Raw genomic sequence first — 18,201 nt, 5'->3', positions numbered from 1 at the left:
CCATGTGGCTGGGAAGGCCTGACAATCATGGCAGAAGGTGAAAGGCATGTCTTACATGGCAGCAGGTAAGAGACAATGAGAGCCAAGCAAAAGGGGAAACCCCTTATAAAACCATCAGATCTGAGACTTATTCACTATCACAAGAACAGTATGGGAGAAACTGCCCCTATGAGTCAATTATCTCCTACCAGGTGTCTCCCACAACATGTGGGAATTAGGGGAGCTACAATTCAAGATGAGATTTGGGTGGGGACACAGCCAAACCATACCATTCTGCCCCTGGCCCCTCCCAAGTCTCACATCCTCACATTTCAAAACCAATTATGCCTTCCCAACAGTCTCCCAAAGTCTTAACTCATTTCAGCATGAACTCAAAAGTCCACAGTTCAAAGTCTCATCTGAGACAAAGCAAGTCCCTTCCGCCTATGAGCCTGCAAAATCAAAAGTTAATTACTTCTAGATACAATAGGAGTATAGACATTGGATAAATACACCCATTCCAAATGGGAGAAATTGGCTGAAATGAAGGGGCTAAGGGCCCCATGCAAGGCCACAATCCAGCAGGGCAGTCAAATCTTAAAGCTCCAGAATGATAACCTTTGACTCCATGTCTCGCATCCAGGTCATGCTAATGCAAGAGGTGGGGTACCATGGTCTTGGGCAGCTCCACCCCTGTGGCTTTGCAAGGTACAGCTTCCCTCCTAGCTGCTTTCACGGGCTGGTGTTGAGTATCTGTGGCTTTTCCAGGTGCACAATGCAAGCTGTTGGTGGATCTACCATTCTGGGGTCTGGAGGATGGTGGCCTTCTTCTCACAGCTCTACTAGGCAGTGCCCCAGTGGAGACTCTGTGGGGGCTTCAACTCCACATTTCCCTTCCATACTGCCCTAGCAGAGGTTCTCCATGAGGGCCCCACCCCTGCAGCAAACGTTTGCCTGGACATCCAGGCATTTCCTTACATCCTCTGTAATCTAGGTGGAGGTTCCCAAACCTCAATTCTTGTGACTTCTGTGCACCTGCAGGCTCAACCATGTGGAAGCTGCCAAGACTTGGGGCTTCCACCCTCTGAAGCCATGGCCCAAGCTGTACCTTGGCCCCTTTAGCCATTGCTAGAGCAACTGGGATGCAGGGCACCAAGTCCCTAGGCTGCACACAGCAGGTGGGCCCTGGGCCTGGCCCATGAAACCACTTTTTCCTCCTGGACCTCTGGGCCTGTGATGGGAGGGCTTGCTGCAAAGGTCTCTGACATAGCCTGAAGACATTTTCCCATTGTCTTGATGATTAACATTTGGCTCCTTGTCACCTATGCAAATTTCTGCAGGTGGCTTGAATTTCTCCTCAGAAAATGTGTTTTTTTTTCTATTGCATTGACAGTCTGCAAATTTTTCAAACTTTTATGCTCTCTTTTAAAACTGAATGCTTTTAACAGCAGCCAGGTCACCTCTTGAATGCTTTGCTGCTTAGAAATTTCTTCCACCAGATACCCTAAATCATCTCCCTCAAGTTCAAAGTTTCGGAAATCTCTACAGCAGGGGCAAAATGACACCAGTGTCTTTGCTAAAACATAGCAAGAGCCACTTTTACTGCAGTTCCCAACAAGTTCCTCATCTCTATCTGAGACCACCTTGGCCTGGATTTCATTGTCTATGTCATTATCAGCATTTTGGTCAAAGCCACTCAACAAGTCTCTAGGCAGTTCCTAACTTTCCCACATCTTCCTGTCTTCTTCTGAGCCCTCCAAACTGTTCCAACCTCTGCCTGTTACTCAGTTCCAAAGTTGCTTCCACATTTTTGGGTATCTTTACAGCAGCACCCCACTCCTGGTACCAGTTTACTATATTAGTCCATTTTCATGCTGCTGATAAAGACATACCTGAGTTTAGGTAATTTATAAAGAAAAAGAGGTTTAATGGACTCACAGATCCACGTGGCTGGGGAGGCCTTACAATCATGGTGGAAGGAGAAAGACACATCTTACATGGTAGCAGGCAAGAGAGAATGAGAGCCAAGCAAAAGGGGAAACCCCTTTAAAAAAAACCATCAGATCTCTTGAGACTTATTCACTACCACAAGTACAGTCTGGGGGAAACTGTCCCCATGATTCAGTTATCTCCCACCAGGTCTCTCCCACAACACATGAGAATTATAGGAGCTACAATTAAAGATGAGATTTGGATGGGGACACAGCCAAGCCATATCACACCTGTATAGGGCATTTATCATGAATGGAGCTTGCAGGGCTGTAAGTTGTTTTGGGTGAGTCAGTGAGTGAGTAGTGAGTGAATGTGAAAACTAGGACATTACTGTATACTACTGTGGATTTTATAAATGCTGTACCCTTAGGATATACGAAATTTATTAAATATATTTTTGTTTCTTCAACAATAAATCACCCTTAGCTTACTGTAACTTTTTTACTGTATAAACTTTTTTTTTTTTTTTAAACGGAGTCTCAGTCTGTCACCAAGCTGGAGTGCAGTGGCACGATCCTGGCTCACTGCAACCTCTGCCTCCCAGGTTCAAGCGATTCTCCTGCCTCAGCCTCCCAAGTAGCTGGGACTACAGGCGCGGGCCACCACACACAGCTAATTTGTATTTTTAGTAGAGACTGGATTTCACTATGTTGGCCAGGATGGTCTCGATCTCTTAACCTCGTGATCTGCCCACCTCGCCCTTTCAAAGTGCTGGGATTACAGGCGTAAGCTGCCATGCCTGGCCTAAACTTTTAAATATTTTAAAACTTTTGACTTTTTTGTAATAATACTTGGCTTAAATATAAACACAGTGTGCAGCTATACAAAAATATTTATATCCTTACTCTATAAGCTTTTTTCTATTAAAAGCTTTTTTTTTTACTTCTTAAACTTTTTTGTTAAAAACTTAGACACAAATATCCACATTAGCCTAGGCCTACGTATCTTGATGACAATCATTGCCATGTCACTAGACCATAGGAACTTTTCGGCTTCATTATAATCTTACGGAACCACTGTCGTATATGTGGTCCATAGTTGACCACAATGTTGTTATACGGAGAATTATAATAATTTAAACCTTTGAAGAATTTAGCTTTATGTCTACATATTATTCCCAACATGATTATTAACCTTGAAAGGAATTTGACCTATATTTTCTTTTTTAAATTATGAAATATTATACACATAGAAAAATGCACAAAACAGAAACATACAGCTCAGTGATTTATTACAAAGCAGAATACCCATGTAGGTACAGCCTAGGTAAAGACATAGAGTAGTACTAGTAACCCCATAGCTTCTCTCCATTTTTTTGCCTTTCAGTCACCCTAGAGTGTTCAGTGTCACCATTGTTACAATCATGACTCTCTTGCCTTTCTTCTTACCACCTAAGCTCATATCCCTGAATATTGTAGTTTAATTTTTTCTGTTTTCTGAACTTAATATAATTTATTCAGTCTGTATTCTTTTGTTTATGGTTTTCTCATTCAACATTATGTTTTTTAGATTAATTCAAGTAATTGTCAGTAGTTTTAGTTTGTTTTTGTATCTGTACAGTAAGTGTATATTATAATTCGTTCTGTATTCTAAATGGCATAGTGTACAGTAGTGTTTCTGTGTAGCATATTATAAGGAATTTGTATGTAGTAAGTATATACTATATCTATTTTACTGTTGATGGAATTTTGAGTTTTCCAATTTTTTGGCTATTATGGGTAATAATACTTACGAACATTCTTATACCTATCTCTTGGTGCACATGTACAAGCACTTCAGTTGTGTATATGTTCAGAATGGCTTGTTGGGTCATAGAATATAAATATCTTCGGCTTTAGTAGAAATTGCCAAACTCTTTTTCCATAGTGATTATATCAGTTTACATTTCCACTAGCAGAGTATGATCGTTTACATTCCTCTACTTTCTTGCCAACACATACTATTGTCCGTCTTTTTGCTTTTAACCATTCTGGTGAGTGTGCACTGGTATTTCCTTGGGTTTTCAACTTATTTTTTCCTCATGACTAATGAGATTGATTGTCTTCTGAAGTGCCTATCAGTGTCTTAAGCCAATTTATATATAGTCTCGTCTGTCTTTTTCTTATTGATTTGTAGGTGTTCCTCATGTATTCTGGATATGAGCCCTTTATGGCCATACCACCCTGAATGCTCCTGATCTCATCTGATCTCAGAAGCTAAGCAGGGTCGGGCCTGGTTAGTACTTGGATGCATATGAGCCCTTTGTCAGTTATACTTGTTGCACATATCTTCTTTCACTCTGTGAGTTACCTTAGTCTTTGACAAATGGGAATTTTAAATTTTAGTGTAGTTTAGTTTATTAAAATATGTCTATGATTAGGCTGGTCGTGGTGGTTCATGCCTGTAATCCCAGCACTTTGGGAGGCTGAGGCGGTGGATCACTTGAACCCAGGAGTTCAAGACCAGCCTGGCCAACATGGTGAGTGAAACCCCATCTCTACTAAAAATACAAAAACTTAGCTGGCATGGTGGCGTATGCCTGTAATCCCAGCTACTTGGGAGGCTGAGGCAGGAGAATAGCTTGAACCCAGAAGGCGGAGGTTTCAGTGAGCCGAGATCATGCCACTGCATTCCAGCCTGGGCAACAGAGTGAGAATCAACTTCAAAAATAATAATAAATAAATAAATAAAATTATATATATATATATGTATGTATGTACGTGTGTGTGTGTGTATATATATGTATGTATATGATTAATGCTCTTTATGTTTCATTTAAGAAGTGCTTCCCTGTCCTAAGGTCATGAAAACTTTCTTATCAGTTAACCTGAATATAGAAGCTTTATTGGTTTGCCTGTAATATTTAATTTAGATCTACAATCCCCATGGAACTAATTTTTTTGTGAATATCTTTAGTTGAATGCAGGCTTATTTTTTCCCTGTTGATATCCAGTTGTCTTATCACCTTTTAGTGAAAAGATCATTCTTTCTTGTGCAGTGCCACCTTAATTATAAAGTAAGTGTTCATGAAATGGGTGTCTACTTCTAGGCCTCCTTTTCTTTGCTATTGATCTCTTTTTCTATCACTTACCAATATTATATTCCTAATTCCCAGTAGAGCGAATCTTTCAGTCTTGTTTTTCTTCTTAAAGATTAAGTTTTTGGTTATTCTTGGTCTTTAGTGTTTCCATATAAATAGTTTTTATTTTTATTTTTGCTATTGATTTCCAACTTAATTGCATTGTTGTAAGAAAACGTACTTTGTATGATTTCAGTCCTTCCAAATTTGAGAGTTTCTCGGTGTATCTCAGCATGTAGTCAATTTTAATAAATGTTCTACATCTTCTTGAAAAGGATGTATCTCCCCCCCGCAATCTTGTAATTTAAAAGATGTTCTATATATAAGTAGAAAAATAAGAGGAAACTCAGATCACACAATACAGAATTGTCTATGGGGCAAAGAAAAATGCCAGAAATATACCAGACTGTCTTAAGTGCAGGCTTAATGGCTGATCCTTGGCATAATACTTCACACAGAACTCCCTAAATATGTGCTGATATTTTTAGCTATCAAAGACATGTGATTTAGTATTACTTGAGACAAAATATTTTTTCTTTTACCCTGGGTGTACCAGCTGTTGGCTAATAACTCCAAGAAAAGGATGTTATAAACTTTTAGAAACATTTGCTTTCAGGATCTGCCAGAGCATCTTTTGGAGATCGAAAGGTAGAACTTTCCAGTTCATCCCAGCATGGACCTAGCTATGATGTGTATAACCCATTCTATATGTATCAGCACATTTCACCTGATTTGAGTCGACGCTTTCCTCCCCGTTCAGAAGTGACAAGACTGTATGGATCGGGTATGAACATCTTTTGTGCTTTTCCTCTCTGTGTTTCTCTTTAAGAAATTTAGAAATCAAATGTAAGATATGGGAATAAATGATGTTTACTATTAAAAGCATTTTAAAAATAAGGAAACAAGCTTCATAAATGTGATAAACGTTATGACATCTCTGTAGTATTATATCTAATATAAGAATTGAAAGATTAATGAGTTATATCTGTTGGTAGTTCTAAATTCCATTTAATTTCCCTTCTTTGAAAGAAGCTTTGGTTCAAGAGATCTTTTATACAACATGGAGACTATAGTTAATTATGATATATTCTTGAAAAGTGCTAAGAGAGTGGATATTAGGTGTTCTCAAAACACTTTTTGTTATCATTCAAAAGTGATAACTGTGAGGTAATACATTTGTAAATTAGCTAGATTTAATCATTCTGCAATGTATATATACTTTAAAACATTATGTTGTTCATGATAAATACATATAACAAAAGAGAAAGAAGTTAGCTACATACCAGGTACAAGGGAAAAAACATAAAGAAGAAAGAAGTTTTGTTTTCAGATTATTTTGTCTTTTTGTTGTTGTTGTTGTTGTTTTGAGACAGAGTCTCACTTTGTTGCCCAGGCCGGAGTGCAGTGGTGCAATCTCAGCTCACTGCAGCATCAACCTCCCAGGCTCAAGTGATTCTCACACCTCAGCTCCCCATCACCCCTGCCCCACCGCAGAAGCTGGGGCTACAGACGCGTGCCACCACACCTGACTAATTTTTTTGAATTTTTTTGTATTTTTTTGTAGAGATGGGGTTTTGCCATGTTGCCCAGGTTAGGCTCAAAATCCTGGGCTGAAGCAATCCTCCTGCCTTGGCCTCCCAAATTGCTGGGATTACAGGCATGAGCCACTACACCAGCCCAGATTATTTTGTATGCATTTCACTTGTCACCTGTATATTCATAAACTCTTCAACAGCTATTTGTACATAGATATGTTGTACTAAATACAGTAATTTTTTTTCATTTTTTTCTGTATTCAGTGAAAATGATGAATTTAGAAACTCATGGTGTGATGGGAAATATAAACAAACTGCTTAAGTGATTATAGAGCTTTTGTAGTTTCATATTTGAGACTGTGTGAATTATAGTCTATCATGTTCGTCTGTGATTCACAAAATTCTCAGTTTTTCAGGATATATATATATACACACACATATATATGTATGTGTATATATATGTATATATGTATACATATGTGTGTATATATGTATATATACGTGTGTGTGTATATATATGTATATATGTATACATATGTGTGTGTGTATATATATATCTCTCTCTCAACCAGTGAATTTAGGGTGAGGTACTGAAAATAAAGAAGAAATACTTATTTAAGGGCCTGCCTTGCGTTCACTACTGTGCTAGAATATACAATTGGCATACAAAGTTCCTTTCTTCACAGATCTTACAGTGTAGGAGGGAAACTAAAAATACAGACTAGAAATATAGGAGCACATGGGATTGAGTATTGATTTTTAAAAGTAATACATGCTTATTAATAATAAATAGTTGCACTACATTTAATACAGAGTGTTTACTCTTAGATTATATTTATTGGATCAAGGAATGGGGAATGTAAAGAAAAAAGTAATTTTCCCTGTTTGATAATTGATGTGGATGTGAAAATGTGTTGTTTGATTTATGTTGATTTCTGTTTCAAACAAAAATAAAATAATTGAAAAAAATTTTTTTAAGTTTAAAAAATTTTTATTAGAAGGCTTTATCTCTTCTGTAGATTTGCACAAAATATTCATGATGTATTGCTACAGAGATTTAGTTCATGGTAATTAAGTAGAATTCCAGTGTTTCTTAAAAATATATACTTTTCTCATATCCCTTTGTAGTTTGTGATTTAAGGACCAACAAACTTCCCGGTTCCCCTGGGCTAAGCAAATCTATGTTTGATCTTACAAACTCATCTCAGCGATTCATCCAGGTGAATTATCTACATAAATTTAATTATATGTGATAATTTCCTTTCAAATTAAAAATTCAGAAATGTATGAATTACATTAGGAATATGCTGTATATTTTTTGTAGATGTATCTGTTCTGATATCTGAAGAATAAATAATTGATATTTCCCATGTATATTATTTTAGAAAGCTGTTATTTGATTGCTAAAAGGCAGTAGTTTTTCTTTTTTCAATAAATTTTATATCTCAGTTGGTATGCTCTCAGGGAACCTTGAAACAGTTGGTGTTTAAAATGGTGTAATTAAAAGTGCTTATTAATTTAGCTTTTCTTACTGAATATAACCAGCTAGTTTTAAAAATTATATTTCTTTTGAGATGTAGGACTTTATTCACTGATATTAACACTGCATCCTCCTGGTTTTGAAAAGGAATTGAGAATTATTTTGATGTTTTTAAAAATGTTTCTTTTTTATTACAAGTAAACTGTAATTATTTAAAATTAGGAAATAGAAGTAAGCAAAGTAGAAAGACAAATTCCCATATTTCCTATAACTCAGAGTAAGTGCAATGTGAAAATATTGTTATATGTACTCATGGTCTTGTTTCCATGTGAATATATGTACATATATTTTAAAAATGGAAATATATTCTAGATAATCCTTAATCCTCAAGTGAGTTAACTTTTTATAGATTTAATTTTTTTATAGCAGCAGTTGTTTAACACGCATCAGAATTGTTTGGAGAGCTTGTTAAAACACAGGATGGCAGGCTTCATCCTCAGAGTTCTTAATTCAGTAGTAGCTCTGCAGTAGGGCCTGAGTTTGTATTCCTACCAAGTTCCAAATGATACTGTTTCTGCAGGTCCAGGTTGACTATGCTTTGATAATTGCTGCTTTACAAGTTTTTCCATAGCAGGCTATTTCTAAATAAATTCTCATTTTCATTAATACTCTCAGGTATGAAACTTAAGCAGTAATATCTTTCTCCTTATTACAAAACCAAACCAAAAACAGCAAAGGCTTTCCAGTATCTCATCTTATAAGATATTTAAGATATTCCTAACAAATGCCAAAAGCTTTTTTTTTTTTTTTCCACTACCTGTAAGTGGGAAATTCTGACCTGTAACTCTGTCAAAATAGCATGCAGTTTGTTACTAGGATGGATATTGAGGCATATGTATCAGAATCCTTAAGGTTTCATATGCAATTTCTGACTCAAGAGTAATTTTATTTATAGAGACATGATTCATTGTCCAGTGTACCCAGTAGTTCTTCTTCAAGGAAAAATTCTCAGGGGAGTAACAGAAGCCTGGGTAAGGAATAAAGTATCCTACTTTTATACTCTTAAGATAATTATTTCTACTCAATAGTAACTTGAAAGTGTATATAAGGTGAAAAACTCTAGATGATTGTATCTACTATGTTGATATAATAAATTAAGTCTAAATAAAACTATGTTGGTAGTGTTATCAGCATATGGATACTCAGATCACATGGTCCATTTCTCAGTGTTCAGGTACAAGTGTGGCTTTTTAAAAGGTGATGAAGCAGTTGAATATCTTTTGTTTGTATTAAAGTGTACTAGTGAAGGAGCCTCCAGAAGAATACAGTATTAAGACCATATAAATGTTATTTGGAAAGATTTCTCTTAGTTTTAATTTAAATCCCTCACTGCAATTAGGTTAAGTTTTTAAAACCATGAGACCTTTTTATAGTATATATCTTCCCTCTAGTGCTTCAATAAATATATTAAAGTGTGATTTTTGTCTTCTTAGATTGTGAACTTTAAAAAATAATTGTAGCATTTTAAAATTGTGCTCTTAAAATTGGATTGTATCAAAGCTTAATTGGGTTAGAAGGATTGCATGGCATTTGAAACATCTTTGTCCTTTTATAATTCAGATACAATTACTCTATCAGGAGATGAAAGGGACTTTGGGAGACTGAATGTGAAATTGTTTTATAATTCTTCAGTAGAACAGATCTGGATCACAGTTTTACAGGTAAATTAGTATAGTTAATACCAGCTTTTATTACAAAATTGAATATTTAGACATTGTAAACACTGACTATTGCCCTTTTCTGGGGAATGGGCCAATGCCACCTTTGACATTTGGAATTCTTCAATATTTTTACAGAAAATAGTATTTAATAAAGCATCTAAGAAAAAAATCTGTAGTATGATGGAAGTATGTGTGTTTTTAAGCTCAAGAGGGAAATTGACATAACATCTAGAATATTATATGTCAAAATTTGCTTAATGTGGATGCAACATGAGGTCTCAGTAGACAAGTTTATTTTTTGTAGTTTTTATCTAAAGTCAGTACCTCAAGAAATACATCAAATGTTTGTATTGTTGGATCCTTTGTAAAATTCAAACTGTATTTTTAATTTTTTTAGTGCAGAGATTTAAGTTGGCCCTCTAGTTATGGAGACACTCCTACTGTTTCTGTAAAAGGAATACTTACATTGCCCAAACCAGTGCATTTCAAATCTACAGCCAAGGAAGGTTCCAACGTAAGTGGCTGTTTGTATTTGAATTTCTTTTCTGTTTTTTTTTTTTTTTACATTTGTCACTTTTACCCATGTAAACAAGTCAGAATAAGAAAGTCTTTTATCTTAGGGAAACTACAACTATGTATTATTGCTTTTTCAAGGCAACTTTGAGTCTGAAAAATATTTGATATTTCATTGTCTAGTATTAAGATGCATTTAAAAAGAATATCTTATTCACTAAAATATATAGAAGATGAACAATATCTAAGAAACCTGTTTACTTTTCTTGTGTGAAAGGAAATAAATCTTGGCTTCTCTTTTCCCCAACCCACTTTGGCTTTGAAAAATAAATTCATGATTGCAATGAATTTCTTTTAAATATTTCCAATTAGTATAACAGAAAGACTTACGATCCTGAGTTTGGTTTTGTAGATCCTAGATTTTACATTAATTTAAATACATCTTCATTTCTGTCACTTGTTACAGGTTAAAAGATTATTGTTTTTCTATGCAAATGAAAAGATATCTTCTAAAAGACATCATTTTAAAATAATATCATTCAAATGACTAATAAACATATAAAAAGTTTCTTCTCACTATTAATCATAGAAATACAAATTTAAATTGCGTGTATTGCTTTCTGTTTCTTTCTTCCTCTTTCTTTCTTTCTTCTTAGAATTAGGAAAACTTTTATTTTATTTTATTTTTTATTTTTTTTAATTAATTTATTTTTTTTATTGATCATTCTTGGGTGTTTCTCGCAGAGGGGGATTTGGCAGGGTCACAGGACAATAGTGGAGGGAAGGTCAGCAGATAAACAAGTGAACAAAGGTCTCTGGTTTTCCTAGGCAGAGGACCCTGCGGCCTTCCGCAGTGTTTGTGTCCCTGGGTGCTTGAGATTAGGGAGTGGTGATGACTCTTAAGGAGCATGCTGCCTTCAAGCATCTGTTTAACAAAGCACATCTTGCACCGCCCTTAATCCATTCAACCCTGAGTGGATACAGCACATGTTTCAGAGAGCACAGGGTTGGGGGTAAGGTCACAGATCAACAGGATCCCAAGGCAGAAGAATTTTTCTTAGTACAGAACAAAATGAAAAGTCTCCCATGTCTACCTCTTTCTACACAGACACGGCAACCATCCGATTTCTCAATCTTTTCCCCACCCTTCCCCCCTTTCTATTCCACAAAACCGCAATTGTCATCATGGCCCGTTCTCAATGAGCTGTTGGGTACACCTCCCAGACGGGGTGGTGGCCGGGCAGAGGGGCTCCTCACTTCCCAGTAGGGGCGGCCGGGCAGAGGCGCCCCTCACCTCCCGGATGGGGCAGCTGGCCGGGTGGGGGGCTGACCCCCCCACCTCCCTCCTGGACGGGGCGGCTCACCGGGCAGAGGGGCTCCTCACTTCCCAGTAGGGGCGGCCAGGCAGAGGCGCCCCTCACCTCCCGGACGGGGCGGCTGGCCGGGCGGGGGGCTGACCCCCCCACCTCCCTCCCGGACGGTGCGGCTGGCCAGGCGGGGGGCTGACCCCCCCACCTCCCTCCCGGACGGTGTGGCTGGCCAGGCGGGGGGCTGACCCCCCCCACCTCCCTCCCGGATGGGGCGGCTGGCCGGGCAGAGGGGCGCCTCACTTCCCAGTAGGGGCGGCCAGGCTGAGGCGCCCCTTACCTCCCGGACGGGGCGGCTGGCCGGGTGGGGGGCTGACCCCCCCCACCTCCCTCCCAGACGGGGCGGCTGGCCGGGCGGGGGGCTGACCCCCCCACCTCCATCCCGGACGGCGCGGCTGGCCCGGCGGGGGGCTGACCCCCCCACCTCCCTCCCGGACGGGGTGGCTGGCCGGGCAGAGGGGCTCCTCATTTCCCAGTAGGGGCGGCCGGGCAGAGGCGCCCCTCACCTCCTGGATGGGGCGGCTAGCCGGGCGGGGGGCTGACCCCCCACCTCCCTCCCGGACGGGGCGGCTGGCCAGGCGGGGGGCTGACCCCCCCACTTCCCTCCCGGACGGGGCGGCTGGCCGGGCAGAGGGGCTCCTCACTTCCCAGTAGGGGCGGCCGGGCAGAGGCGCCCCTCACCTCCCGGACGGGGCGGCTGGCCGGGCGGGGGGCTGACCCCCCCACCTCCCTCCCGGACGGCGCGGCTGGCCAGGCGGGGGGCTGACCCCCCCACCTCCCTCCCGGATGGGGCGGCTGGCCGGGCAGAGGGGCTCCTCACTTCCCAGTAGGGGCGGCCGGGCTGAGGCGCCCCTTACCTCCCGGACGGGGCGGCTGGCCGGGTGGGGGGCTGACCCCCCCACCTCCCTCCCGGACGGCGCGGCTGGCCCGGCGGGGGGCTGACCCCCCCACCTCCCTCCCGGACAGGGCGGCTGGCCGGGCAGAGGGGCTCCTCATTTCCCAGTAGGGGCAGCCGGGCAGAGGCGCCCCTCACCTCCCGGATGGGGCGGCTAGCCGGGCGGGGGGCTGACCCCCCACCTCCCTCCCGGACGGGGCGGCTGGCCAGGCGGGGGGCTGACCCCCCCCACTTCCCTCCCGGACGGGGCGGCTGGCCGGGCAGAGGGGCTCCTCACTTCCCAGTAGGGGTGGCCGGGCAGAGGCGCCCCTCACCTCCCGGACGGGGCGGCTGACCAGGCGGGGGGCTGACCCCCCCACCTCCCTCCCGGACAGGGTGGCTGGCCAGGCGGGGGGCTGACCCCCCCACCTACCTCCCGGACGGCACGGCTGGCCCGGCAAGGGGCTGACCCCCCCACCTCCCTCCCAGACGGCGCGGCTGGCCGGGCGGGGGGCTGACCCCCCCACCTCCCTCCCGGACGGGGCAGCTGGCCGCGCGGCGGGCTGACCCCCCCACCTCCCTCCCGGACGGGGCGGCTGGCCGGGCAGAGGGGCACCTCACTTCCCAGTAGGGGCGGCCGGGCAGAGGCGCCCCTCACCTCCTGGATGGGGCGACTGGCCGGGCGGGGGGCTGACCCCCCCACCTCCCTCCCGGACGGGGTGGCTGGCCGGGCGGGGGGCTGATCCCCCCACCTCCCTCCCGGACGAGGTGGTTGCCGGGCGGAGATGCTCCTCACTTCCCAGACGGGGTGGCTGCTGGGCGGAGGGGCTCCTCACTTCTCAGACGGGGCGGCTGCCGGGCGGAGGGGCTCCTCACTTCTCAGACGGGGCGGTTGCCAGGCAGAGGGTCTCCTCACTTCTCAGACGGGGCGGCCGGGCAGAGATGCTCCTCACATCCCGGACGGGGTGGCAGGGCAGAGGTGCTCCCCACATCTCAGACGATGGGCGGCCGGGCAGAGACGCTCCTCACTTCCCAGATGGGATGGCGGCCGGGAAGAGGCGCTCCTCACTTCCTAGATGAGATGGCGGCCGGGCAGAGACTCTCCTCACTTTCCAGACTGGGCAGCCAGGCAGAGGGGCTCCTCACATCCCAGACGATGGGCGGCCGGGCAGAGACGCTCCTCAATTCCCAGACGGGGTGGCGGCTGGGCAGAGGCTGCAATCTCGGCACTTTGGGAGGCCAAGGCAGGCTGCTGGGAGGTGGATGTTGTAGCGAGCCGAGATCACGCCACTGCACTCCAGCCTGGGCACCATTGAGCACTGAGTGAACGAGACTCCGTCTGCAATCCTGGCACCTCGGGAGGCCAAGGCTGGCGGATCACTCGCGGTCAGGAGCTGGAGACCAGCCCGGCCAACACAGCGAAACCCCGTCTCCACCAAAAAAATACGAAAACCAGTCAGGCGTGGCGGTGCGCGCCTGCAATCGCAGGCACTCGGCAGGCTGAGGCAGGAGAATCAGGCAGGGAGGTTGCAGTGAGCCGAGATGGCAGCAGCACTGTCCAGCTTCGGCTCGGCATCAGAGGGAGACCGTGGAAAGAGAGGGAGAGGGAGACCGTGGAAAGAGGGGAGAGGGAGAGGGAAAGGGAGAGGGAGAGGGAGAGGGAAAACTTTTACAGGTATTCTAGAACATACAACTTCTTAGAAATTATCTTGACACTACATGTCAAAACCTTAAAATATTTATACTTTTAAACAGTAATTCTACTTTGAAACTGGAAATTATTTCTGTGGAAATAATCTAAAATACAAACAAAAATATATAAAATACTCTTGGAAGTTTTGTTTGAAGAAAAATGGAAAAAACTTCAAATGTGTCATACAGAGGAATGGTTGAAAAACCTAATGGTGTACCTATGTGTATTAGTTTCCTAGGGCTACCATAACAGTACTGTACCACAAACTGGGTGACTTACAGCAACAGAATTTTCTCTCTTGCAGCTTTGGAGAAAGTCCAAAATTAAAATGTCAGCAGTGTTGATTCCTTCTCTGAGGGAGAATCTGTTCCATGCCTCTCTTCCAGCTACTGTGATGGCCAGCAATCCTTGACATTCCCTGGCTTGTAGATCACTCCAGTCTCTGCTTCTGTCTTCACATGGCATTATACCTGTGTTCTGTGTGTTCACATGGCCATCTTCTTAAAAGGATACCAGTCATTAGGGGTCCACCCTACGTCAGTATTACCTTTTCTTAACTTCACTGATCACATCTACAGTGACCCTGTTTCCAAATGAGTTCACATTCTGAGATGCTGGGGCTCAGGACTTCAACATATCTTTTTTAGGGGGGTGTAATTCATCCCATAACACCATGTGATAGAAAACTAGGTAACTATGAAAACTAATGTTTAGGAAGAGTTTTTAAGGAGCTGGAAAAACATTTTTAATAAATGAAAAAGACAATGATCAAAATTGGGTTGTGTGTGTATGTGTATATGTGTATGAACGTGTATATATGTATGTATGTGTATATGTATATATGTATATATATATTGGGATCTTACTTTATGAAAATATGTATCATTGAAAGTCTAGCTAGAAATAAACCTTAACTCATTATAACCTTGACACTCATAGATGAATACTTTCTGAATTAAACAATTTTACTTTTTGATTTTCAAATAAAGCTAATTTAACTTAGGAAAAGTTAGGAAAAATGTTCCCATATTAAAACTTGTATGGAATCTTTCATTTTACAATTTTATTATTATATATAAAGTTGTTTGGGAGACTCCTATTTGGCAAAATATGGAAAGTGTGAAATGAAGCATCACACTTGCATAATTTGTAAGGTCATTAAACATTTTGTGTGTAATATATAATTGGTGTGATTCTATGACTTGAGACTCTAAAAGAAAAAGATAGCTCAGTAGTTGTGAGACCCTCAGAAAGACAGTTCTGGCTGTACAGACAGACATAAGCTATTACAACAAGAGTAACAGTTTGGGCACAGTATAGGCATACTTCGGAGATACTGTAGGTTCAGTTCCAGACTGCCACACTAAAATGAACATTGCAATAAAGCAGGTCACATGAGATTTTTGGTTTCCCAGTGCATACAAAAGTTATCTTTATACTGTAGTCCATTAAGTGTGCAATAGCATTATGTCTAAAAAAAGTAATTTACATACTTTAATTTAAAATACTTTATTTCTAAAAAATGTTAGTGATCATCTGAGTCTTCAGCAAGTTGTAATTTTTTTGCTGGTGGAAGGTTTTGCCTTGATGTTGATGGTTGCTGAATGATCAGGGTGGTGGTTAGTGAAGGTTGAAGTGGCTGTGGCAATTTCTTAAAATAAGACAACAGTGAAGTTGGCCACATCTATTGACTCTTCCTTTCACAAAAAAGTTCCCTGTAGTATGTGATGCTGTTTGATAGCATTTTATCCACAGTAGAACTTCTTTCAAAATTGGATTCCATCCTCTCAAACCCTGCTATTGCTTTTCAGCTAGTTTATGTAATATTCTGAATCCTCTGAATTCATTTCAACAACGTTCACAGCATCTTCACCAGGAGTAGATTCCATCTCCAGAAACTACTTTCTTTGCACATGTGTGAGAATCAACTCCTTATCTGTTCATATTGTATCATGAGATGGCAGCCATTCAATTGCATCTTCAGGATCCGCTTCTAATTCTAGTTCTCTTGCTGTTTCCACCACATCTGCAATTACTTCCTCTGCCGAAATTTTGAATCCCTCAAAGTCAGCCATGAGGATTAGAATAAACTTCTTCCAGATTCCTGCTAATGTCCTTTTTTTGACCTTTCGTGCATCATGAATTTTCTTAATGGCATCTAAAATCCTGAATCCTTTCTAAAAAGTTTTCAATTGCTTTTGCCCAGGTCCATCAGAGGAATCACTATGGCAGTGATAGCCTTACAAAATTTAGTTTTTAAGTAATAACACTTGAAAGTTGAAATTACTCCCTGATCCATGGGATGCAGAATGGATGTGTTTGCAGACATGAAAATAACATTCATCTCTGTATACATCTCTGTCAGGGCTCTTGGGTGACGAGGTGCATTGTCAATGAGAAATAATGTTTTGAAAGGAATCTTTTTTTTTTGAGCAGTAGATCTCAATAGTAGACTTAAAATATTTAGTAAACCATGCTGTAAACAGATATGCTGTTATCCAGGCTTTGTTGTTCCCTTTATAGAGCACAGGCATAGTTAATTTAGTATAATACTTAAGGGCCCTAGGATTTTCAAAACAGTAAGTGAGTGTTGGCTTCAACTCAGAGTGACTGATTGCATTAGCCCCTAACAAGAGAGTCAGCCTAGTCCTTTGAAGCCTTGAAGTCAGGCATTGACTTCTCCTCCGTAACTGTGAAAGTCCTAGATGGCATCTTCTTCCAACAGAAGGCTCTTTTGTCTACATTGAAAATCTGTTGTTGAATGTAGCCACCTTCTTAACTAGATCTTCTGGATAACTTGCTGCAACTTCTACATTAGCACTTGCTGCTTCACCTTGCACTTTTATGTTTTGGAGACTGTTTCTTTCCTTAAACCTCGTGAACCAACCTCTACTAGCTTTTAGTTTTTCTTCTTCAGCTTCTTCACTTCTCTCAGCCTTCATAGAATTGAAGAGAGTTAGGACCTTGCTCTGGATTAGGTTTTGGCTTAAGGGAATGTTGTGGCTGATTTGATTTTCTCTCCAGACAAATAAAACTCTCTCCACATCAGCAATAAGGCTGTTTCACTTTCTTATTTGTATATTCACCGGAGTAGCATGTTTAATTTCCTTCAATAATTTTTCCTTTGCATTCACAACTTGACTAAGTGGTATAAAAGGCCTAGCTTTTGGTCTATCTCGGCTTTCAGCATAGCTTCCTCACTAAGCTTAGTCATTTCTAGCTTTTGATTTAAAGTCAGAGATGTACGTTTGTTCCTTTCTCTTGAACACTTAGAGGGCATTTTAGGGTTATTAATTGGCCTAATTTCAATATTGTTGTGTCTTAGGAAACAGGGAGGCCTGAGGAGAGGGAGAGAGATGGAACAGCTGGTTGCCGGAGCCGTCAGAACACACACATTTATCGATTAAGTTGCCCATCTTATATAGGTGTGGTTCGTGGCACTCCAAAACAATTACAATAGTAATATCAAAGATCACTGATCACAGGTCACCATAACAGATGTAATAATAATGAAAAAGTTTGAACTATTATGAGAATTACCAAAATGTGACAGAGACATGAAGTGAGCACACGCTGGTGGAAAAACGACACTGATAGACTTATTCAACACAGTGTTGCCACGAACCTTCAATTTTTAAAAAATGTAATGTCTATGAAGCACATTAAAGCAAAGTACAGTAAAATGAGGTATGCCTGTAGTCAAAATATTTATGCTAGTTGCCCAGATATCTTGCCTTTTCAAAAGGAATAAAAGCTCCTTTCTAAATGGATGCATTAAAGATGGAAAGAAGGAAGTGTATGGCAAAGAACCGTCTAGTGTCAAGAATATGTTAGCCCATAGTAAGCCAACGATTTAAAAATATTAAAAGTAACAAGAGCATTTAAAAATGTTCTGAGGCTAGAAAACAGTGACTTGCTGACTGAGATGGGTGCTTAGGAGAGAAGGTATAATTTTAAACTCATATTTTCCTTTGTCTTCTCTATCAAGG

General features: G+C 41.7%; 1 protein-coding gene across 4 annotated transcripts in view; it reads left to right on the top strand.

Annotated features, from left to right (window-relative positions):
• The window catches only part of TC2N (tandem C2 domains, nuclear), a 67,392-nt gene that overhangs the window by 34,839 nt on the left and 14,352 nt on the right, over positions 1-18,201 (top strand). For 3 of the 4 annotated variants that reach the window (XR_008620957.1, XM_003832771.4, XM_055097952.1), the window contains exons 4-8: positions 5,646-5,813; positions 7,693-7,784; positions 9,000-9,075; positions 9,665-9,765; positions 10,163-10,279. Coding sequence is in view for 3 of the 4 variants with exons in the window: in XM_003832771.4 (XP_003832819.1) it covers positions 5,646-5,813; positions 7,693-7,784; positions 9,000-9,075; positions 9,665-9,765; positions 10,163-10,279 (554 nt within the window). In the remaining variant the exon portion in view is untranslated. The remainder of the gene's footprint in view (positions 1-5,645; positions 5,814-7,692; positions 7,785-8,999; positions 9,076-9,664; positions 9,766-10,162; positions 10,280-18,201) is intronic. The other variant, XM_055097953.1, reaches the window with a different exon arrangement.

Source organism: Pan paniscus, chromosome 15, assembly GCF_029289425.2.
Source record: "Pan paniscus chromosome 15, NHGRI_mPanPan1-v2.0_pri, whole genome shotgun sequence".
Lineage (NCBI taxonomy): Eukaryota > Metazoa > Chordata > Mammalia > Primates > Hominidae > Pan > Pan paniscus.
This window is presented reverse-complemented; position numbering and strand designations above follow the sequence as displayed.